We start from the raw sequence: 24764 nt of genomic DNA, 5'->3' as shown, positions 1-24764 counted from the left end.
GCGCACACGCAAGAAATGGAAGGAGACTTTCCGGGTAAAGCAACCCCTTGCAAGGAGCTCAGGAAGCGAGATAGCGTTTGTAAATTAAGTGTTTTTCTTTTTTATTTAAATTGATTGCTGGAAAGCATTTTTATTGTGATGTGATGGATAATGACTTTTTTTTTTTTTTTTTTTTTTTTTTTTACAATATAAAGAAGCTAATGTACCACCAAGCTATTTGGTAAGAAAAAACGGTAGCACGTGCAACGTTTAAACAAAAAAAAAAAGGGGGGGGGAGGGAGAGAGAAAAGTACCACATGTGATTGTTGTTCACAACTGTACAAGTCACAGGGGGTCACCCCCAGGAGTTACCGTCTCATTCACAGTAGTAAAAACCTCTATCCATTGTTTTTAGCCTGAATCCCCCAGCATCCCTCCCCCTCCTCCGGGAACGCACAGGTATCCGTCTCATGGTCCACAGCAGGCCAGAATGTGCAACTACATCCACCTCTGTAACAAGGCTTTAAAAAGAACAAAAACAACCCTACGAACAAAAATCCCCACCCCGAATGTAGAAATGAGTCTCTTGTACACGTGAAGGAGGGAGGGGGCCACGTCGGAGTGAGGCCTGGGACCCTTCCTCCCGCCAAAGCACACACTCTTTTCTTCTTCTCTTTAAAACAAAACATCTAATGGGAAAAAAAAACCAAACCCAACCCCAAACCTCTGCAGGGCTGGAGCACAGGCAGAGTCCGTTCTCCGTGTGTGCCGAAAGGGACAATGCGCCGGGGAGGAGGGCAGCCCCCAGCCCGTGGGACAGCACTGAGCCGCCTGTGCCGTACCATCCACACTGAAGTAAACATGGACCAGAACTTGCCTTTTTTTTTTTTTTAATTTTTCTTTTTTTTTTTTTCTTTTTGTCTGTCTTTGGTATTGTTTTCAAAGTTGCTAGAGATGCATAGACACCTGAATGAGGAACTGAGTACAGTTTCCAGGGAGGAGAAGGTGGGAAGGTGGTTGGTTTCATTTTTCATGGGGGTTTTTGCTCAGGGGTGCTGAGTACCATTGGGAGGAGCGGTGCCCGGTCCCCTTCCCTGCTTGGAGGCACACCCAGGAGTTCCTCAAAGCCGTGTTTCTTTGAAGGCAAAGAAAAGCGTTTGTTCCCTGCCCGCGGCTCTCCGTCTCAGCCTGGCGAGCGAGAAGGGGTGTGAAAGGGACAGGGAATGCTGCTGCCATCCTCCACAAGCATTTTCTTTTCTCTTCACTTACGTTGTCTGAGTACATCTTTGGATAGTTTTCTTTCCTTCCCTTTTTACAGTTTTTAAAACTTCTCTGTGTCTGTGTGTGTTGATTTATTTATTTTTTTTTTAAACAAAAAGCAAATGCATCCAAAAAAATTAAAAACCTCCCTTCCTCACTCCTGTGTCTCACGCTGCGGCGGGAGGCTCTCCTGGGCTCTCAAAACGCGTTACCTTCCGTTTGCTCGACTGAACCCCAGTTCCAGAAGCAGTCAAGAGCTGTCCTGCAGTTAGGAGGGAGGTTTCGTGGTGTCGTTGATCCCGGTGATGATGGAGGGGTTTCCATTTTCCTGCTTTGGTGAGACGCGGCTGGCGGAGGGCAGGCCGCTGCTGAAGGGGGAGGCCACGCTGCCCGTGGAGGACGGTCGGAGATCGGCCGGGGGCAGGTCCCGCTCCGGTGGCCGCAAACCGGGAGGTTGCAGTGGGAATGCCATGGGGAAGCCTGCCATGTACAGAACTCTGCCCACTCTCTTGGCGACCTATTAAAAAAATAAAGAGGAAATAAATGCAGGCGGGCAAAAAGGGGATGAGAATGTGCACAAAGTGTGTTCAGAAACACATAGAAGCTGCTTTTCATGGCGCAAGCCCAAGTTCTGTGCTCCAAAGTGAACTGCTGCTAAAAGAGGTAGGTTACATTATCTGGATGAAGCGCTGCCATTCCCAATCCAGCAAAAAAGTCCTCACCTTTGTGACCTCCCAGAGAAGACCAGGACGGTTCCCTCCTCTCTCTTTTTTTCTGAAGGACTGTGTCCTGCAGTAGCGCTCCCTCGCTGTTACACTGCACCCCGAGGTCTACCTTAGAGCAAGGTCTACCCTAGCTCTGCCCTACAGCCCACAGGCTGCGGCTGTGCTGGGGCGCGCAGTGCGGGCCCTTCTCTGTGTTTTGCGTCCATGTGTTCTTGGCCAGAAGGAGAGGGAAGGCCTTGCTGAGGTGTGGGCTGATTGGAAGCGTGCAACCTCCCAACTCAGCCGAGTCCAGCCTCTGACCTGAAGTAATCGGGTCTCACTGTCTCATCAGGGGACCGTGGAAACTTGGGGCCTGTTTTCCCGGCTAGGTAAGGCTGCATGGACAACTGCGATGGTGCCCGGACCCCAGCTCATCCCCTCTGTGAGTGGGACACTGGTGGTAAGCAGCAGTTCCAAGGTCATCTCTGCTCTGTCCGTGCTGCCTTCCGAGGGCCAACAGATTCCTGCCACTTCTGTTACTTCATTAACGGGCACCGCTGGCCGGGCAGGTTGTTGGAAACCGTCTCCTCGCCTTTCGCTAACCCAGCCCAGAGTCTCGTACAGCAGGACCCTGCACGACACCCACTTCAGAAGAGCAGGAATTGCTCTTGGGGGTGGGCTGGGGCAACAGGGGGAGGGAGAGGGGGGGAAATATAAATATCTGGCTAGAGGGTGGCTGCTGTTGAGTGCAGAGGAAACGCTAAGCCTGCAGCCTCTCCCTTCTCCTGCAGGACCGAAGCAAACGCTCCCGAAGCCGTTCTCGCCTCCCAGCAAGGGCCAAAGGCCCCACAACGTTCCAGCACCTACACAGCTGGTTCCCATTTAAGCTTAAACAAAAACACAGGCTTGTGTTCAGCCCAGACAACTGTGGCATTATTCAGTTAGCAACATCAGGGCTTTGCTCCCCGCTTACACCGCCCCCCCCCCACCTCCAACCGTGCCTTATTTTAGAACTTTATAAACACTATTGATTAAATCGAAGCAGGGTTTTTCTCGTTTCAGCCCATATCTCATATTCCCCCCCCCCAAATCTGATCTAAGAATGTCTGTGAGCTATTTGGCGGTCTCTGTTTTTTAAGAAACCTAAGAGTTTTATTTCCTACCGAATTGACCCACAGGGAACAATTGCCCACAGAACCTTTTTATTAGCCCCCTCATAAACAGTGAGGGCTGTAGGGAAAGTAGTAAAGTTGGTCTTATTGTTTTACCATAATGTAGCAAATGTAGAGCTTGTGGGTTTAGGGACCCTACGCCAGAATGGTGACTGTCTGTGCAGGGGGGGTGTGTGTGGGGGTGTGTGTGTGTGTGTACACACACGCATGTTACTGCCGTGACTGTTCGCATGACGTGCTTCCCTAGGGAATACCATGGCACAGCTATTTTCTGATGATTAAAGGTGGGGGGACAGAAAAAAAGAAAGAAGAAGCTAGCAGAGCTGCTCTTCTAGATTTGAGTCTGACCAAGGGGAAGTGGAGGCAACCGGAATGGAAGTCACCGTGACCATGAGTGGGAGAGGCAGGAGAACAGCCTTTTCCAGGGAGAGATGCGGGAGCCAAGTCGTAGAGGGGGGGAAAAAAAAGGTATTTTGAAGAACCATTGCTATAAGGCCACAACAGCAAACCCGCCTGTTGAGGAGGAAATACTGTCTCCTAAAAGAGAACTCGACTACATCAACAGGGGCAAACACAATTTCTACTTCCAGTGTGTCTAAAGAGAGGTGACCAGCACAAGGTGGGGGGGTGTGTGCGGTGGGGGGGTGGCACGGCCCATCAGCAGGACCAGTAAGCTCTGAGTAGCCCGAGATAAAAACATTCCAGAAGGCTGGTACTAGCAGCCGAGAAGGGAAAGCGCTGGCCCGTTACTCACTGGGGAGGGAAAGGAATCAACAGATGATGCTGAGCCGTGTTAAATGCATTTGTGCCTCAAGCCTCCCTAAAAAGGAGAAGTGCCAAGAGGCAGCTCGTTACAAGGGAAACGAGCAGCAAAAGGACTTCCATCCCATCTAGGATGAAGCGCCAGCTGGTTCCCGAGATGGCTTTACCCAGTTCTTTAGGCGCTTTGGGATGACTGGGTTCGGGTGTGTTGAAACCATCTACCTCACATCACCTGTTTGCAGCTTTCCCTCTTTCCTGGCCGGTATGTCTGGGAACAGCAGAAGAGTTTCCCCCTGCATCCCTGTTACTCCCTCCCATCACCTGTCCTGGACTATTTGCTTCTGCCCCTGGGCACTGAATAGTGTCCGTGTTTTCTTCCAGAAAGAGTTACGTGACTGGCTCCAGATGAAGATATGGAACATTTTGGTGAACAGATAAAGCTTTCTTGAAACCAGAATTACAAATAAATAAATAAACAATTATTGCTGGATAAATTATATTCAATAAACCAGCTCTCTTGACAGATACGGACAACTTTAAAGTGTGCCACTTGCTACTACATAGGAAGTTTTCCTACCTGTGACCTTATCTTCAGTGCAGGTCCGAGTTTCAGCCCCATGTTGTTCAGTAAGTGCTCTTCCGTCAGGAGGGGCAGGGTCTCGCCATCAATAGCCTGCTCTCGGAATACCTGGAAGAAACCAGAGCACAGGTCCAGGCTCAGAAATGCCAGTGACATACCTGATCCGCCTGGCTTGCCACTGCTCGGAGCCAACACGTAAAAGGAGCCGTGGGAATGCGAATTAGGGCTGGTTGGGTCAGCTTAAATAAAGCAATACTTTTTTTTTTTCTTTTTTTTTTTTTTTAATGTTGGGATGGGGCGTGAAGTTTTGTCTTTGGGGAACCTCCCCAGGTTTAGCAACCACAACGGCTGACCCAGTGGGACATCACGAGAAAGCCCGGCTGACAGCGTACCGGAGTGGATTTGAGACAGGAGAGTGCCGTGCCCAGGGGCCCTACCCCAACTCCAAAAAGGGCAGAACAAGAGAAAAGGTAAGGATCTAAATTTTGGCAAATCCTAGGTCACTCACACTTGTGTGGATATTTGGAAAAAGTTGACCCAGTAGACTTCTAAAGTATTTGCAGTCTTCAGTGAGGCATATGCAATTGAAAAGGAGGAACTCGCTTGCTCATGCATTTCCTTCTCAAAGCTGCTAATTTCCAAAACAGTGTCCAGGCAAAATACATAAACACATCTGTGGAGCACAGTCTGCAGGTTAGAGGGATTCAGGTGCAACACTCAGTTTTGCACTCTTTATTTTACTATTTTTTCCCCTCCTTTGCCTGCTGTATGTTACAACCATCCCTAGCAGATGCGAGCAGCCCGGAGAACGCGGTCTGTCACGCCGTTTGGCAGTGACTCCCGGTACCCGGCACACCAACTGGGACTGGAGAGGATGAGCCCCCCTCACCCGCCTACGGCAGCACTAGGCCCTTTCTTTCTCCATAACATGGACCAACAAATACTGCAGTGCCACTGTACTGACTGTGGTAGCCAAGGGCTACCGTTAAACGTGGCGTCACCCTCCTGCGCCACCCGCCCTGGCCCTTCAGCTGGTTGCCATTAACATGACAAGTCTCTCCCCGCTCTCCGCTTGGTTGAGGGATGCGCACACCAACAATCACAGAAACGGCAGCAGGGCCGTATGTTCACAGCAAATGGCAGTTTCCTATGAACACATTCTAATACACCCAGCCGTGCAAAACTATAGCATTTTAACACATTCCTCAGCAGAGAAAAAAAAATACTTTGTTTTGCCCTATCCATTTCGAATGACAGGGTCACGCAGGAGCTTTCCACCTAATCTGTACTGCGCTGTAAAGGTTAAGGGCTGGTGCGTGGTCTCATTGCTCCGTTCTTCATATACAGAGCGGGGCTCTACTTACACCAGCCTCCCCTGGGGGGGTCATTCCGGCCCCCCAGGCTCCAGACTTCCAGAGTAAACTGCCACCATTTGGTACTTGAGCCAGCAGGTTCCCCTGGGCTCTGGGAGATGTCACTCACATGCTTGGGGTTTGGTTTTTTCCCCACTAAACCACAGCTCCGCTCCACGGCAATTTTTTCACACACACACACACACACCCCCCCCCGCCCCCAGCTCAGAACTGGATGCTCGCCCAAATGAACTGCCCGCGGGGCCTGATCCTGCTGCCTCTCCACGCAGCGGCTGATGCTCGGCATTATTATTACTGTGTGTCGTTTAATAATAATTTACTAATAATAATGTGGCGGGTGTGTGTGTGTGTGTGTGTGAATTTACTCTAATGGCTTCTTTTTCCGCAACAGCCTGGACCCCGGAGCCGTCCCTTCGGAGGGTGGCGGTGGCTGTTGGAGCCAAGGCAGCTGAGCTGCTGCAAGTGGTTTTTATTGCTGGACTCCACCAGCAAAGCTGCTCATGACTGCAGCGTGTGTTTCTGCTCTTTGACCTAGCAAAACTTACTATACCGATTTCTTTTCCTGCCTCTGAAGCCAACCTGGCTGGGAGCCAACGGCCTCCCCTCGCTCGGCACTAAAACCCTCCACAAAAAGCCTTCGCTTGAGAAAAGCCTCCCCCTTGGGCGTCCCACGGGTCTTGATCCACTGCAGGGACCAAGCTGAATATTGTCAAGGGCTGAAATCAGGCGTGGCAACTTTTGTTTTTGCTGAAGTTTTCTTATTTGTCTGAACCATGTTTCTAACTGCAGAGCGTCCCACCAAAGCCTCGCCGGGTTTTCCTGGCAGGAGAAGCCCCGCAGGCCGGTGCCAGACCTCCCCGGCAGCTGTGGGTTTGGAGCCGAGAACACAGCCAGCTCTGCCGTTCAGCGCCGCGGAGCCGGGTCACCCCTGAACGCTGGCATTTGCACGTAGTGGTAAAAAAAACCCCGTTAAGCATGTAAGCGGAGCGCGCAAAAACACAGCGTCCCTTGAGCCACGCACCCCCCATGTAATGCACCAACGCAAGGCCACGACAGGAGGCTGTTTACAGCATCTCCCATTAGCGTAAAATATTTTGTTTGCAACGCACTGGGAAGATTTGCTGAACCTTTGTCTCAGCAAGCGATTGATTCCTTCCCCACTGGTGTAGCAGGAGCTGGCACGGGAGGTGTAGATGGATGAGCCTTCTGCAAGGCGGCTGTGGTAAAGATTTCTGGACGTTTCCTACTGGCCTAATTCGGAAACCTCCAGGCAACTCTGAGCTTCATTCCCCAAGGCAGGAATGCAGGCAAACTGCAACGCTACCGGTGCAAGAGCACACTGGTTGGCGTGGGGGTAACAGAGAACGGGAGCAGCTGTGTATTTTGGGGTTTGAGCCTTTTGCTTGAGCTCTCTTCAACACCTACTGCAGCCCACACACACGCTCCTGAACCCACCACCCATCCCCGCATCATTCCCACTAAATCCAGCTCCCGAACTCCCCTCTGCAGGCACCGACGTGTTGCTTCTCCCTCCCGTAAACACCCACCCATCCACCATCATCTTTTTTTAACCACTGTCCTTTCCCTCCCTCTCTCCATGATGAGAAGTGACCCTTCTCTCCCCCACGCTCCCAGTCACCCTGACCCACTCCCAGTCACGACCCACATCTCTGTCATTCCTCTTGGGGAATGTTACATGAACCCCATCTCCGTAACAAGCATTCACCTTCCTAAATGCTGCCCCTCACGGGGGTGCACAGCTGTTTGCTCCAAAGAAGCACTGGTTTTACTGGTGGTTTCAACAAAGCGTGTTGTGATGGGATTAACATCACGGTGAGGGGGCAAGGAAAGACAGCCTTTGGATTGAAAGCACATTATCCCATCACCTGAGCAAGACAGGGGAGTTGCGGGGCAATTCCAGGTTTCTGCTTCCCCATCCCCTCTGGAGGGATGCAAAAGCACGCGTCTTTCCCCACGCACACCGTCCCATCTGCATAACCTAACGGGAATCACAGCTTTCTGAACAGTCCCAGCAGAAGCCAAGGTGCGGAGCTTCACCCGTCTCAGCCCGGCTGGGAGAGGAGACTGGCCTAACAGAGGGAGAGACGGCAAGGGCCAGAGAGGAGGCACATTTTGCGAAATCGGCTCGCAGCCAGCCTGGCTGTCAAAGCAGGGCTTTGCACTCCTCAGCTGTCAGCCAGGGATGCTCCTCTCTCGCATCGGCGTGTGCGGAAGCGCGACTCCTGCTCCCCTTCCTCCCTTTCAAGGCCTGTTCTCAGCCTAGGATGTCTCTCTGCTGAAAGGCCAGACTGTCCTGAACTTTGGCCCTTCGCCTCTCTATCTCTGCTTTCGGTCCCTCCCTCCTCAGCACACGTATCCTCCTTACGGGGCTGTCCCAGACGGCTCAGGAATCTGCGCCTTCGCAGTTGGTGCGTTTTCTCAATGGGGCATTTATAACAGACTCGAGCAGATGCGGAAGGCAAAAACACAGGGTTGTTTTCTGTATTGCACCTCACGACCTCACACTGAGCAGGCTTTATGAAGCCCCCGGTACTGATGGATGTTTCAACGCTGCTATAACGAGCTTAAAAATCACAGTCACCATCACTCCACAGTGTAAGCACGGAGGTTACTTTGACACCACAGTGCTCTGGGTGCAGCCAGAGGACGCAGCACCTTCTGCCGGGCTGGCTGGCACCGCGAGCTGCCCACCCCGATCCAGGGACCACCTGGCAGCCCCAAGGGATTCGGTACAGCTGCCCCACACAAAGCCACCGCCGGGTTCAGCTCTGCGACGGAGCACAGGGCAGCTTCTAAAAGCAGGAGCTGGCCCGTGAGAGACAGTGACACCCAGAGCCACTAACCACGATCAACTCTGCAACGCAGATGCTCACGCCTAACCTTGCCCCTACTCCCATCCTCTCCCCTATTGCGATCCATCCGCAAGGCCCATCACACATCTCAGGGTCTTTTCTACAAGTAGCTATTCAGCAATCCACTAGAAAAAAAAAAAAAAGAAAAAAAAAAAGCTTTAAGCCCTGCAGGGCTGTGAGATACACCTTCTGCGGGGGACACGGCAAGTGAAAGAGGCACAGAGGAGCGGGAGAGAACAGGGGTCTGCGGGGAGGACGTTCCTCCCGTGATGTTGTTGAGGCTGTGAAGAGATTTACCTGAGTGTACTCGGTGCAGCCAGACAAGTTGGACACAAAGCTGCAGACATCCTCCACCGTCCATTTGCTGATGTCTTCCAGTGCAGGGCTTTCCTCACCATCCAGAAACAGACCTCCCATGGTGCCTGGATTGTTTGGAGTTGGTGGGGGGGGTAGGAAGGAGGGGAGGAGAAAGAAACATAAATCATTAAAATCCCACACGGACAACAACTAGCCTGCAATCTGAATATTTTTCTCTAGCCACACATTCATCTTTAATGACCTGTCAATTAAAGCACTGGGCAGGGTCAATTCATAGGCCTCTTCCTCCTGGAGGTCCCCAGCTTAGGAAAGGGGGGCAGGGGAAAGGAAAAATCCCAGCTAATGCATTTCATGTGTTTAATGTTCTTCAGCTGCGGGGAAGAAACGGGGGGAGGGGAGAGAAAAGAAAAAAAACCCTGAAGGAGTGTTTCTCCACACGCACCGCAAAGCGGAAAACTCTGACTGCCCTGTGGGTTTTTTTCCCCCAGCCCTTCCCCTGGCTACGTGCTCCGAATGGTAACGGGCCCCGGCACCTCTCCCTGGTGGCCCACTGCCTTGCCGGAGCGTGAACCGCTGGAGAGCATCTTGCTCTTTCCAAGTGTTCGTTTTCAATCCATCCCAGCCTGAAATATCCACCGGCTGGGTCCATCCCACCACAGCAGAACACGCCGCCCTCCCTCCGCTCCCCCCGCGGGAGCCGGGCGTCTCTGCTGGCCCAGCATGTGACGGGTGACGGGATGACCCCTGCCAGCTCCCGCCACACTCCGAAGACATCACAGCTCACTTCGAGCCGATATGTCAATTCTCCGCAACGCAACAGCGGTTCAGGTCCCAGCCCTGTCAGCAGAGACGAAGGTGATGGGTTCCAAAAGGGTGGAATATCCATCCCTGCCCCCCCCGCCCCAGCCCCCCCAGGCCTTGCGTCACCGGTGCCTGACGGCACGGGACGTGCACGCGGGGAGAAAACGGGGCTGGAGCCCAGAGAGGAGCTGGAGGAGAGGCACAGAGCATAAGAAATGGCGAGAGAAACGCCAGCCAGGTAACTTGTATCTACTGCGGTGTGTGAAAGGAAAAACGCAGAAACAGCTAATGAAGAAACCCAGCTCCAGAAAGCACCGCTTTGGGGGAAAAAAAGGCATTATTCACCCGTGGAACTGCCTGCTGCATGACAGCACTTACACCAAGAGGGCGTTTATAAGGATGTGAACACCCATGTTTACAGTGAGCAGAGAAAGACTTTATGAGGGGTATAAACTGTTCTGCTTCAGGCCACAAAGCAACAAATTACCAGAAAAAATATTTCTCCCAGGGGTTTGTCACGACAAAATTATCTGTTCTGTTGGCTTAAGGTTTTTCCCTGAGGCATCTGTTCCACACTATGGACGAAACCCCTGGCTGTGACTCCCCCGCTCCATCCACAGCGGGTCGGGGAGCGCTTCTGCAAGTCACAACAAGGTAAAGTGGGACCCAACAAAATCATGGTGGGGAGCACGAGCCCGGAGAAGGAGGAATGGCTGGTTCCACCGGGGGACCGAGCCAGGTCCAGGGCAAGAGGCGCAGAAAGAGGCGGAGAAAGAGCAAAGCCACACGCCGAGTCTCCAGTAGCTAGTTGGCAAAGCCACCAGCACAGTGCAAGGTAACGGGAAAAGGGACAGGATTTACAGAGGAAGTTATCATGCCAATAAGATGCTTTTAAAACAGCGGCAGTCTGCAGGAGCGGCAGTCAGACGCTATGCAATCATTTCCGCTACGTTTCCGCTCCCAGCTTCCTACTTCCCGCCCCAGCCTCACCCTCCGCGCTGCTCCTGTCGCTCACCGCCCGCGGGGACGGGGCCGGCAGTGCCCTGCTGCAGCCACAGCCCCACGGGCACCCGGGGTGCGAGACAGGGACCGTCTGGCTCCTGGGGAGGCAGGGAGGGACAGCCACCGCTCACCAACCCCCCGGCAAAGGGGGATGAGTCCGCGTCTCCTTACAGGCACGGGCCAGTGCGGATGAGTGCCAACCCGGCTGGCTCTGCCAGCTCTGCCTGTCCCTCCGGATCGGGGACAAGGCTGTCCCTCTCTCTCCCCATGTCTCAGGGACTCGGGCACGTCTTCGCAGGCTCCTTGCCAGCGCTGAGTACCAGCCCGGCACCCTCAGGGCGCTCGCTGTGCGCAACAACCAGACCCTCCACCTGGTCTAGTGGGAGGTGTCCCTGCCCAGGGCAGGGGGCTGGAACCAGATGGTCTTTAAGGTCCCTTCCAACCCGAACTATTCTATGATTCTGTGATTCCCACGCCCTTCACATCCATAGTCTCTCCCACCTTTCCTTCCGGCAGGCCCGGGTCCCTCTCCCCCGCAGCCTTGCCCGAGGCCCAGCTCTGCCCACGCAGACCCTCCCCACCCCGCGCCCGCCGGAGGCCAGGCAGCTCCTGGCTCTCTTCGCACCCCTTCTGCTCCCAGCTAGAAAAAGCTTCCAGTACTTGTGTGCGTGTCTGGTAACAGCTGCAGAGAAAGGGACGGCTTTCCAGCGAGCGAGGACTCGGTCCGCGCGGGAGGCGGAGGCAGAGGCCGCTGCCAAAGGGCCAGCAAGCACTTTCCTTCCCCTCGCCACCCCTAGCTACCAGACAGACAGATGGACAAGAGCCCTCATTCTCATTCCAACTGCATTCCATTTTCCAGGAGACAAACTCACAGCTGCTTACGTTAAAATTCAAAAACACTCAAAAGGCTCAGGGCCTTTTTTTCTTTTCTGTTTCGAGGGAGGGTTTTTCTTTTTCAGGGTGGGGGGTAATTCTCTTTCTCCTTTTTGGAAGAGTGGCTGCAGCTTGGTAAATAGAGGAAGTGAAATTGAACTCAATTATTCCAGGCACAGTCAATGCTCGGGCGAGACACCTCCATCTGCAGCCAGAGCAAGCGTCTCTGAGGGGATCCGACTGTAACAGCCAACTGCTTTAAAATTAGGTACTTCCTTATTCCAAAAGCAAGCCAAGGATTGAATTGCAGCAACACAGCGCTTGGGAATGAATTCTCCAGTCACCAGCCAGCCAGACCCATCCTCAGGGTTTAACCTCAGCCTGCAGGGAGAGAGGCTGGTCGCTCCCCGCCACCGCACACACACACACTTCGCCAGGTCCCCACCGCTGTGGGGACAGAGATTTTTCTGCCCAGATGCTGCACTCGCAGCCGGCAGGGATGAGGGGAAAGGTGTAAGGCTTCCCTCCGGTCCCTCTCCTGCACACACGCTTGCAATCCTGGCACCCCACCGAATGCGGGATCATTTGCAGGGTTACTGACACCGCCAGCAGAGCTGGGCTAGCAACTGCTTCTCCTACAGAAGCCTTTCTCCTCTGTGGTTTGCTTTCCTTTGTCTCTTCGTGGCCGCAGAAGAAAGGAAGGGAGAGGTCAAGATGCGCACAGATGCACACACAGTAAGCCTGCTGAGTCCAAGAGCGAGGGCAAGACAGGCCTGCTGTATGGGAACAAGAAATATTTTCCATGTACCCACACACAGAGAAATATAATACGGCCAAAATATTTATCTCGGAGAGTTTGCTTTCCCTTCCCTTTCATACCAGCAAAACAGGGACTGACTGGTGGAAATATTCTTGGGAGGGGGAAGGTAAATACCAATACTTTGGGTTCTGGCCTATTAGCAATTTCTGTGCCACAGAACGTAAAAGCTAGAGGGTAGAAACCTACCGCCACTGAATTTAGCGGCAAAACACCCCTGTTCCCTGAAGAAAAACCCAACATCTCATGGTGACTGCAGAAGAGCTCAGCCCCAGTAGCCCCAAAGACTCATTCCCCATTCTGTGCACTCAGCACCCCTGAAGAGGGGGTTGTAGAGCCTGGTGTTCGGGTGTCCCCCTGCCCTTTTGCTCCCACCTCAGCTCTGTCACCGGTCTGAAGTCACCAGATGCAGGAATAACCCCAGGAAGGACTTCTGTAGCCCTCTGGCCTCTGTGTGTATTTCGTTTGCAACTCGTACAGGACCAGCCCTCAGCACACCGCATCCAGGCACTGGCCCTTTCTAATTTTAAAGCCCCTAGAGCAGAAGGGCTCCTGTCCTTCCTCCCGTCCCTCCTCGGGAAGATACTGCACCGTCTGGTCCATCTCTACGCATGGCTGCACCCACTCACCACCGCTCTGGCAGTTCGGAGAATGATAACAAATAGGTGCCAAGTGGCCAGAGGGGACGCACCTTCTATTATAATAATGACATGTCACTGGATCCTGCTGGACTGCGAGGATGCATAAAGGGCAGCATCTATTCCCTGCCAGGCCTCCTCTGTCTTGCTCTATGATAAATGACGGTCCGAGAGACTGGTAATGGATTACAGAGCATTTCACCAGATGGGGCCCAGCGTGTAGGGACTGAAAAGAATCCATCGTCCCAGGCCAGTGTCTTGCAGACAGGTGTCCACGTAAAAGCCCTCGCCACCCATGCCGCCAACCATTTATAATTTTCCTCCCTCCTCCTGATATCCAGCTGCTTCAGAAGAGAAGCCAAAGGCTGAACGGGTCAGGGAGAGCAACCCTTCGGGCCATCCCAGGAAGGGAAACCTCTGCTGCAAATCCAGCGGCCAGGCTGCCACGGGGCCGTCTCTGCTGCACGGAGCCCGGTGAGGTTTTGCTCCTGCCATCACAGGAGACAATTCAGGTGCCAACAGGGAGACCAGCGCACAAAGCGAAGCCCCCTGGAAGTCAGCCCACCTCTGGGTTTAATCAGTTTTGCTACCACTCTCTAACCCCCCTCACCTTCCTCCCTCTGTGGGCACCCCCTCCTTCCCACACACCGGAGCGGGGCTCGGGTCATGGAGCGGCACTGGAAGGCTTGCGTTAATTGCTCTCCAGACTACAGATCGATAGAAGGATTTTAGCCTCCTGCACACTCCATCCTTCACCTTTTCCAAAGGACGGGGCTGGAGGAGGGCGGCGGGAGGAGGAGGGGAGCAAGGCTGCTGAAACCTTGACGAGATGAGGTCATCCAGCAGCCGCCAGATCCCCAGAAGGCAGCTCAGGGAATCGACCCAGCTCTGGCTGCTTCATCGATATTCTTACCAGTAGGGACAAAAAACCAGCTCTCTACCTCCAAAGCTGGAAGACCAGGGGAGCTGCCTGAACCTCAGCGGCAGTTTTCAGCCAGCTGCTTCCTTCCTCTCCTCCCTCTGGCTCTTCCTTTCAGCCTGCCGTGTTACCTGCCTTGTTTAGGTGGTTCCTTTCCAATACCAGCCTCCAGCGTACAACACAACATCACGACCATCCCGCACAGAAAAGCAGTCCTTGTGCAAAAAAAGGATTACAGAAATTATCTGGCACCGGGGGAGAGGCGGGTACAGTTCTGTCTGTCTGTCTTCAGGCGGTTTGTGTTCCCCAAGGGCCAAAAATAACACATATTTCATGGACACACGTTACCCCAGCACAGCCTAGGATCCCAGCAGCATTTTGATCAATATAGTCCTCAATACTTCAGCTGCTGAGCTCCCAGCTCCCCCAGCGACCTGCTGTGCTGCACCGAGCAAGACGTCCCATCTTCCCAAGCCCCTTAGAGGGCAGAGCTGCTGCTATGGAGTTGTACGGTGCCCAGCACAACAGGGCCTAAACTCAGCGCTGCCGTCCCGCAAACAGGCAGTATTAGCCGCCACGACAACAGGCGAAGCCAGCCAAAAGCCAAAGAGCCCTCAGGAAAAGACCTACAGCTCTGGAACAGGCTCCACAAATCAGATGTGCCTGGAAACTGGGCAGTGAAACACAGCCCTGATCTGTGCCAAGGCCTCAAGACACGACCGTGATATAAATTCGAAGTGATAATAATAAATGGCCTATTACAGTAACTCGCGCGTTGCTGGGGGAGGGAGGAAACCCATCCACAATCCAGGCCTCCCTGCAGAGCCTCACACAAGCCGTGAGCACCACAGAGCCGCGCGTTTCCCTTTTTAATGGCCGGGAGAAAAAGGCTCCTGCGAGGAAGCCTCAGCAGCCCAAGGCAGCAGGAATATTTATCATGTTGGCCACCTGCCTGTCATAGAAAAATCGCTTCCTCCTTCCTGGCTGGAAGGCAGCTCTAATGAGCGATGGGCAGCCACATTCACAACCACGGCAGCTCTTTGCATAGAAAACAGGCAGCCTCAGCGACCCACATGCCATGGCCCCCCCTTTCTCCCTCTTCCACGTGGCAGGAGGTCCTACCTCCTGCTAATTGCTCAGCCAAATAATTAGCTGAAGCAGATTTTAGCTCTTGGCTAGGCTAGCGGGGCTGCCACCCTGCTCTGCCCACAGGAGACCCCTGGGCAGACCAGTTACCAGGGTGTGAAACCCCAGTTTGTACCACCTGGACTCACCGCTCCCGTCTGGCTCCAGCTGCGCCTGCCTTCGCTGAGCATCTCCATAGCCCAGGCGACCACGCCGCTGGAGACCAGAGAGCTGGCAAGGACTTCCCTGCCTGCCCATCCCATCCAGCAGGCACCAGCCCCGCTATACCAGTGCCCGGGAGACTGAGAAATACACCACAGGCTGGGGAAAGAGCCCGTCTCCCTCTGCCCTGGGAAAGGAGCACAGCAGCGGGGACTCCGACACCTCCAAGGGCATGGGGCAACCAAGATGTGTAAGTCACTGCCAGGGAACGCTTCTGACACCCCATCCCAAAGGTCCTGTCTCACATGCTACCCTGGAAATGTCCCTGACATGACACTCGGCAGGGAGGAAAATGCCTTACTCCTTCACTTCCCTCTCCCTGAGCCACGGCAATGCAGACGGAGAACCAAGCGTGTGGGAACCAGCCAGCCCCACACATCCCCAGTGCCATCTGCACCTCTCCCTGCGGAACAGGCTCTGCCCACACAGGGCAGATCTCCGCTGCCCTGGGAAGGTCTCCGTCCGTTCCTTTGTCCCGCTGTTTCTGGGTGCTCCTCTCCATCCCGGCCCCTCCAATCCCCACTGTTTGGAAATCCCACGAGCGAAGCCCAACAGTCTTTACAGCCTTTCAGGTCACCATTCCAGGTACTTCTGGATCTTTACTTTGTCGGGCTGCACCTTGCAGCCATTAATAATTTTTGTTGCCTCTCCCTGAAGCCCCCTATAGTTTACTGGCATCTGCCGAAACACATGAAGGCCCAAGCAATTGCGAGATCCGTCATATCGCAATCTCCCTTCTCATGTGCTTGGGACTCGCTTTGTCCCGGCTGACCCTCTTTATGACCCGTGATTTGCTTCATTGCAAATGGCGTCCTTTATACTAATTAAAAGAAGGTGCCTGGTTCCCTGCAGAGACAAAAGAACTCCAATCACACTGCAGAACAGGAAGGGGGAAGAGTCCCATTTTTAGCATTCGGCAAAACACATCGCTGCTCCAGCCAGTAACTCGGCGACAAGCCCCCAGGCACTCACCTGCATGGAAGTACGGGCTCATCGTGTAAGGGAATCCGAAGGGCAGCGGCTGAGGTGGTGGGATGGAGGCTGGCGGGAGGTATTTCACCTCGTTTTTGTTGATGCCTGGGCCAAGCAAATGGCTGGGGGACTCGGCGCTCGAGGAGCTGCAGGGGGCATTTTGGCCAGCAGACGCTTCACCCAACTCCTTGGCCCCTTCGCAGGCTTTGCCCGTCTCTTTGCACTCCTTAAGCTCAGCAGCCGAGCTGCTGCTCTCAGCCTTCAGGCTCTCCGGCTTCTCGTCGCTCACATCCGCGTCGCTCTCAGAGTCCTTCATCTCCTCGTCATTACAGTCTGGTGCCCCGTCCCGCGCCCGGGGCTCCGCCAGCTCCTTGGCCTCGCTCAGCCCCTGCGGCTCAGTGCGGTGATGCGCCGATTTCCGACTGCCCCGCCGGGGCTGCTCCTTGGGCGGCGTGGCACTGCTGGGGACGCTGGGGTTGAGGGAGAGCAGTGGAGTGTTATTGTGCCGCAGCACCAGCATGGCGTTCCTCCGGGAGAGCTCCTCCCGCAGCGGGTGGCCCTCGGGGATGTCGTGCACGTTGCGCAGGGCCGGGTGGTCCGGGGGCAAGCCGGGATGCAGGCTCAGCGGGTCACCAGCCAGTAGCCTTTGCCTGTGGAGGTTCTCCAGCTCCTTCTGGCGGATGATCTCGGCCGACATCTCCAACCTAAATGGGGAGAGGCAAAGAGGGAACATCAGGGGGCAGCTCTGTGAGTAATCTGCTACCCCCCAGTCAAGCTTGAACCAGAGCTTGCAGGAGCAAGGTGTCACCTCCACACCCGCACATGGTTTCCATCGGTCTCACTTGCGACACTGCCCTGTCGCCTATGCACAGCTCATCCAGCACAGCACCCCACACTAGCCTGCTGCTAGGAAAGGGAAGGAAAAATCCAACCCAAGCCCAGGCAGGCTACCCCTCCACACTCTTTACCTTGCCAGGTTTTGCTTTCGTAGCATCTCTTGCTGCCGTGCAAACATCTCTGCTTGTGCTGGCTGTAGGAACCCGTAACCTGGGGACGGGGAGAACAATAATATGGGGTTATTAATCTCAGCATTGTCTCTTTGCTAACAGGGCCAGCTCCCCAGAGGGCTAACTGAGCGGGAAAGGGCAACTGAGAGCTGCCTTGCTGTTCTGGAGCCCATCTCCTCCCTCGCTCCCAAGGCAGTGCAGCCCGCTGGTGAAACATGGGAGCAGGGAGGCTGGTGGGGATTAAAAGAGAGAGCAGCCAAGGCGACCCGTTCCTATCACTGCAAAACAAGGGTGAAGTCAGCACAACAGCAACGGGGAAACACAGAAAACGTGTCTGGGCTATTTGGCTAAAGGATAGCTTGTCACAACCTGCACTTTCCCTCCACCCACCTCCCCTGGCTGACCACAAGCGTTTCCCCCACACTCACCTGGCGTCTGGCACAGAGCCGAAGGCACCCCAAGGAACGGAGGTCTCAAGTGGGGGCCCAGGGCAATATGGGGCGCATTCTGGGGGGAAAGCAGCGGCGGCGGGTGGGATATCTCCCTGCAGAAATCAGAAAATAAATTCACGTTGAAAACTTGGAGGCTCCATCCACAGCGTCCAGAGGGCCCTGGCTTAGGAAGAACATCCTTTCTGCAGATGACCTGCATTCCATACCAGAGGCTGTGCTGAGCTAGAAAGACGCCTATTCACCCACATGCAAAACTTTTAAAAGGGAGAGAAAAAAGCAGAACCAGAAGGGTTCCCATACTTCCCATTTTGAGATGTTTGGTTCTGTGGCTTTCCAGCTGGGCTGTTCAAAGGGCTGTTGGCTGCCCAGGGCTAGCAAAGGCAAGGCTGAAGATGCTGCATCTGCCTGTTCCCTCAGCAAGCTTGGGTTTCTGTCTCAACTACGTTACAACTAAAAAGGCATTCTATATTTTGGGAGCTGGGGAGTGGGTCTGGGAAGATTTGAAGGCATTGCTGTCATGACGTGCAAGACAATCACTGTCCTTGCTGGGACAAGGGCTGATCTTTAATTCCAGAGAGAAAGACACAGCTAGGAGAGATGGGGAGAGGGATGCGAGCAGGAGGCGCCATGGGGTCAGTGGAAAGGCTGGGTGATGCTGGCCAGAGCGTGTAGAGCAGATGTAAGGTGACAAGGAAGTTGGAAGAGGCGGGTTTGAGGGACAGGGAAGAGGACAATGCCTGGAAGCAAGGCAGGTAGCGCTTGCTTACTGGGGGTTGCAGCGGGGGGAGGGAGGGGAGAAAAAAAAAGGCAGGAAGGGAATAAGAGCCAAGGTCTCTTCCATTAGTCAAATCCGCCCTGGGAGCCTGCAAGCAAATCTCTGCTTTCCGGCTGCACGTCTCTTAATTCCTTTTGATGGCCACTTACAACATTATTACCTTCACCAGGGCATCTAGAGGCAAAGCCAAGTGCTGTGCCGTTCATTTTCATTTTTACAATATCTCCCTATAATATCTGCTTCAGGAGAGACTGGAGGGCAAGAGAAAGGGAGCAAGAAGGTGCGTGTGACTTTGCAACAAACAGACTACAGCCACCACTGCGGTCCCCCTTTCAGTGGGGGGATGATGGGGTGTGGGGTAATGAGAGAGCCCCAGCCATCCCCCCCATCCCACGCAGCTGAGGATGGATCACCACCGTGGCTCGTGAAAAGCCAGACAAGGACCCTTTGGGGATGAGGTGGGCAAGGAAAGGATTCCTATCCTTTCCCTAATCTTCTCAGCATAGTTTTATCTTCATTCTGTGCAACAGCCACTGCAAAACACGGCCACGCACTGATCCACTGCGCGGAATGGGATGCGATTCCTCTCAAAATTCCTCCTTTTCCCTACCCCTTGCCCATCTGCCTGTCTCTGCCTCCCCCCCTCCCGTCTGTCTCCACTCCCCTTCTCCCCTTCCCCTGCCTGTCTCCGTCTCTCCTTTCCTCCTCCTTCCTCCCCTAGCTCTCCTCTAAACTAATTGCACAGCTCGCTGTGTCTGGAGGAGAGCCACAGATCGATCCGTCGCTGTTGAAATGTTAATGCTAATCGTATAACCGCTCCGCCAGCACCTCGCACTTCAGTGGCAGCTCCAATTAATCTCAGGTAACGCAGCGCGCGACCTTCGGCTCAGAGCCGGGGCAGCAGCCAAGCGATGCTCATGTAATTACACCATGAAGTGTGTAATCACCTGCCCTAATCCCCGAGGCCTCACAATTAGCCGAGGCCTCGGTCGCTGGGCTGCCAAGTGCTTTGCCACCCCGGACAGCCTGCAGATGAATAACGGACAATTAAAGCGGCATGACGGGGGCTAGGAGGTGTCCGTTCGATCGTAATTAGCTGTAATCATGGGGAGACGAGCCTGGCAGACGTGCTGTTCGTTTTATAAGAAGCAATTTAGGAAATCAAGTCGCTTTTAACCATTCCATGGCCAGGCAAGCAGTGGCCATGCCCTCCCCGCCTTTTATCAATGCACAAAAAGGGATCCTGTAGGAGAGATAACAATGCACAGAAGCCCCAGGTGTGGGCTGCACACAGAGAGCTCAGAAGGAAATGCTAAAAACAAAGAGAGCTTCTAGATTTTAGCCAAGAAGAGACAATCTGTGCCCAGGAAGCGTATTCTTTGATGGGGATCAGAACTGGGCACTGGAAAATAGAAGGTCCTCCCTTTGGTGGCAGCCCAGTGTTAATCAGAGGCTATTTTTATGCTTTAACGTTGCACTACAGGGCCTGACTTTGATCCCGAAGGAATTCACATCTGATCGAGACCCTGGGGTTCATTCCCTCTGTCCGCCCCTCAGAGCTGTGCAGCTTCCCTGCCTCTTGGCGCCAGGGACCAGCTCCCACTTTGGACTGGCCAGTGAGTGGCGGGAAGGGGGGATGAGCCGGGGAAGGGGGGGATGAGCTGGAGAAGGAATTGCCACGGGACCTGATGACGCTGCCACGCACATGGCTGAGCACAGCAGCCTGCGGTGGCTCGGAAGGGGCTGGAGGTAGTTGGAAGGGGCTGTAAGAAACGCATCAGGAGTGACTTCCAACGTGAGAGGTCAGTCACTGCTTATGTTACACACACAACACATGCTGGGGATGAGTCCAAAGGTTTAGAAAATTCAGGGAGACACATTTGCAGCTGCTGTCATCATGCCTGACACAGCAGACCACACAGAGACCCCAGAGTCGTTCTCTCAGCAACACTGGAGCTCTCCACCAAACACGCGCGTGAGGCAAAGCTGCGGGATGAGGCCAGATAAACCGGACCAGCCAAAGGTCCTGCGCCTGGCACTGTTACACCTGTGGAGTTTGTGGCCTGAAGTCAGAGAAGAGAGGCTGCGTATGGCCAAACATGAAGGAGTCATTGCACTTCTGCCATCCCCCTAACGCTCAGCGTCAGTCCCCAGAGCAGGTAACTTGGACGGAAAGCAGGCAGGCTCACCAATACTCAGGAGACAAGGGACTCTCTCCCTGCAGGTAGGCTGATACTCCCTAGCTCACGTTGCAGAGCCCTGAGGAGCAGTGCCCCACACCACCACGAAGGATGGACGCCTCCTGCCACCCCACAAACCCAGCCTCCCGGCCGTCCAGGACTCTGACACTGCTCCCTTCCAGCCCGGCTGCCTGATCCTTGGCATGGCAGCCTGGCACGGGAAGGGGGGAGCATGACTGGGTCGTGTCCTGGCGCAGAGCTGGGAAGCCCTTCCAGGCTGCTTCCAGACACAGCCAATTGCTTCCAACAAGCTTGGAAATGAACTGGCAACCCCGGAGTAAAAAGGCCCAGAGACCTTAGCAAAGGCTACTGTGCTTTTAGACAGACGTGGACCAAAACACAAATCCTCCCATCTTTTCTCAGGTATGTATCAGCCTTCAACCCCCCCCCCCCATTAATTTCCTTCCTCCTCTTCTTCCAGCTTTCAGAGCAAGGGCTGAATTACAGCCCCGTACTCGGAGAATGTGAATTTAGCCCTTGGCAATTACATCTGATAAGCCTTGTCCTTACCTCGCGGAGAGCAATTCTGTGTTACTGCATATTCCTCCCCTCACCCCCCTTCCTCCCCCCCCCCCAACATGCCAGCTGGAGGCTTGTGAGCAGGGTATTAGGGGATTTGCACTGCATGCTGCTAAATTTGATATGTCCTTTAACAGGAGACAAATGGTTCACAAGGCTTAAAAAGTATCGACTTTTCTTTAACAATAAGCACTAATGGCCTTCAAATAATCAATATTTAAAGTCATTATGGGGTTACACATTATACTGTTAAAACCAAGCCTTTCACTTTAACCCCATCATATCCTCCCAAGCCCAGAGCAGTGCTCCCCCCCGACTCACTCCACGCTCAAAAGGAAGGCTCAGAGCACAGGCTGTGACTGGAGATGTGAGAGGGTCAGGAAATGCAGATTGAAACCGGCAAGGCATGGAAATAAATTTAGAACGGATGGGAGAGGTGGGGGGGGGAAGAATGCATGAAAGCTCTGCTTTCTTCTGCTTTGCATTTGATAGGAAGAGACACTTTAAACCTGAGGTAATAGGCAAGCAGCGCACAGCTCCTTGCTGGTTCGCCATCCGCAGACACTGTCTGTGCCAGGAAGGGAAAATAAATAAAATGAAAGGGTTTTCTAAAAATGGTGTTTGGGATTTCCAGGCAGAAAGAGACACATACTGGCACTGCCCTTCTGGGGCAGCAACCAGGCCTGGACACAGAGAGGGTCTGGTTTATGTCTGCCAGGGGAAATTGCTCCCTCAAAATCCAAATTGGTGCTAAAATCAAATTAGTTAAATCAGGTCAAGCTCTTTGGCCTTTGCTCTGTGTAATATTCAGCCAGCTGGGATCTGGTGAGGAATCCTCCCAGTGCAAAAACTGGAGAATGAGGGATACAGCAGTCAGAGCCGAGCGGGATGCGAGGCTGGGGGAGGTAAGAGTAGAAAAGAGAACGTGTCCAGAGAGGAAAATGTGCCCAAGGAGCCAGGAGTGAAAAGGAAAGCCTCCACGACGCAGGGGGGAAGAATTAGGTGATGAAAGAAAAAATGGTAGCAACAGCAGACGGAAAGAACCCAATCCAAAAATCCTTGCTGGGTATTTCAGGCGCATCTTTGCCCAGAGAAAGGCCTCTGGCTGATGCACGTTTGTCAGCTCTTTGCAACCGAAGGGCAATGAGTGCATCCTTGAGACCCTGCGGCTCCTGCTCCCACAACACACTAGCCAAAGGGCTCGGCTTCCCAGGACCCCAGCAGATCAGGATGCTGATGGCATCTCACGCAGGCAGTTATTTCTTGCTCCTTGGCATTCCTCCTGCCTTCACCCCATAATTGTCTGTGGTCCTGGAAGATGAACTGTGTCCCTAACGCTTCTTATAGTCAGTACCAGAGGCAGCCGAATGCTATTGCCAGAGTATCTGCCTCAACATCTGCCCTTTCTCTGACCATAATCCGCCTTCTCCCCATCCTGTGAGGGGCAGGTTCTCCCAGGCAGACCCCAGGCCATACACTGTATGCATGTGAACAAGCTCCTAGCAACCCCTAACACCGAACTGATGCATCATCTTCAGCCCAGCAGCTTCACCACACTGACCACACTGGTAAGCAGCTCCTCCAGCCTAGTCTGAGCACCTGTACAATGCCTCCCATTTGCAGGGTATGGAAGTTTTTCCCTAAAGTGAGGTGAATGCAAGCGTTCCCTAGGCTTCACAGGCACCAGCCTGCTCCGGGAGCAGCAGTCTGCTCAGTCCAAAGTCCAACCAGGAGCAAGTTCTGCAGCGTGTACCAGGAGGTGAGCACCTTGGGTAAGAACACACCAGGCTAAAGGACCCCAGCAAAACCAAGTATGTTGCCAACAAATTTTGCAGATGGGATCCAAGGAGTAGGATCCAAGCAGCTCTGCAGGGCACGGCCACCTGCCGTTTTTGCAGGAGACACTGCAGTTTGGAGATGGGAAGTAGTCCAGGCTGCAGCAGTTACGATGACACCTTTGAGTTGTACTCTTTCCTCTTCCAAGTCTTTTTATAACACTGAACTCAACAATCTTTTCAAACAAGCCACCGGGTGCTGGCGCTCTATAACCCAAGTCTGAATCCATCTAGAGAAGGACCTAAGAAACCAAAACCATGAAACCAAACGGACTCTCAAGCCTGGAGCTTGAGTCTACCTCTGGCAAAACCTATCAGTTTTACCAACTCTTTTCGACAGACGAGGAAGCCGGAGCAAAGGGATCAAGAGACCACTACTCTGCTAAAAGGACCTTGGAACCTGGTCCAAGAAAATCCATATTCAGCGTGTCTGCATGCACACATGTGTGAAACATCCCCTGCAGAGCCAGTACCCACCTGCCTGCCTTGGGCTTGGCACCACTGAACCTACCAGCCTGCTTCTGACCAGCAGAGATGGATGCTAGTTAGGTGACAAGTGCCTGAACATACCTGTCTTCCCAAGTGCTCCCCAGCTCAGACTCACCCACCTCTTCCCACCTGGAAACTGAAAACTGCATATGTAGCTCCCAGTAGCAGGCAAAGGTCTCCACATTCCTGTCTTTGGAAGAACAGCAGCACTGCCCTGATAAATAAAACTGGGTCACCAGTACGGGTTTTCCCCCTTTGCTTTACCAGACATAATGGCTGAAGTCTGGAGTGGCTAATTATTCTTGCCCACAAAGCTGCTGCGCTTGAGAGCTGACCTGATCCCCACAGATCTCCTGAAAGGAAGCTGAAATGGAATTTTAACACCATGCCAAACAGTTCACATCCCCCTGCATCATGCGTTATTACTTCTGCTCCTGGGAAAGGAGATGCCGTAAATCTACCTACAGTTTGCCTGCGTACGTGAGCCAGCTGCCTCCATCGCCTTCTCCTCTGTCAGTGCCTACCTGAACCTTTTAAAGTTTCTATACCTTCATAACAAAGGTGCAGAGGCTGCTTTGATTTACCCTACTGACAAAGACCATGGCAGCCAAGTACAAAACCCAAGGCTAACGGCAACAGGGAGAATGGGAGGGAGAAATTAACCCAAACAGTGCTTTATTGCTTCACAGCACACAGCCACGACTTCTCCTGGCAGACCTAAAAACGCCCGTGGTGCTTTGGCAAGAAACAGTTTGCACGCAACAGCTCCAACCAGGCCATTTCTGAGCAGGAGCAGAGTGACACATGCTGGCCCTTAGTGACACTCAGGTGGCTGCAGACCTCTAGGGAGAAATAACAATCATGTGAACTAACGTCAAGCAGACCTACCAAGTCATAACTACGGGACAGAGTTGTAGCTTCCCGTTTCCCAGCAGGACTCCCCCAGCTCTGCTAACCGAGGGTTGTCACACCAGAGAGCCCGGCCAAGGAGGCAGGCCACACAGGGCCTTCTCACAGCCTCCTCGCGGGGGCAGGTGGCTGCAGAAAAACCAGGCAG

The 24764-nt window shown here is 53.7% G+C and overlaps 1 protein-coding gene across 1 annotated transcript in view; it reads right to left on the bottom strand.

The window, feature by feature from the left end:
* Positions 1-226: 226 nt before the first annotated feature.
* The window catches only part of SAMD11 (sterile alpha motif domain containing 11), a 126108-nt gene continuing 101570 nt past the window's right edge, over positions 227-24764 (bottom strand). Inside the window, exons 9-14 of the mRNA XM_063353928.1 lie at positions 17826-17941; positions 17359-17437; positions 16391-17094; positions 9001-9125; positions 4455-4565; positions 227-1756 (exon numbers count right to left, since the gene is read on the bottom strand). Coding sequence (XP_063209998.1) covers positions 1508-1756; positions 4455-4565; positions 9001-9125; positions 16391-17094; positions 17359-17437; positions 17826-17941 — 1384 coding nt within the window. The 3' untranslated portion in view covers positions 227-1507. The remainder of the gene's footprint in view (positions 1757-4454; positions 4566-9000; positions 9126-16390; positions 17095-17358; positions 17438-17825; positions 17942-24764) is intronic.

Source organism: Chroicocephalus ridibundus, chromosome 16, assembly GCF_963924245.1.
Source record: "Chroicocephalus ridibundus chromosome 16, bChrRid1.1, whole genome shotgun sequence".
NCBI classification, from domain to species: Eukaryota; Metazoa; Chordata; class Aves; order Charadriiformes; family Laridae; genus Chroicocephalus; species Chroicocephalus ridibundus.
Note: the sequence above shows the minus strand (reverse complement) of the source record. Positions and strands in the feature narration are given on the sequence as shown.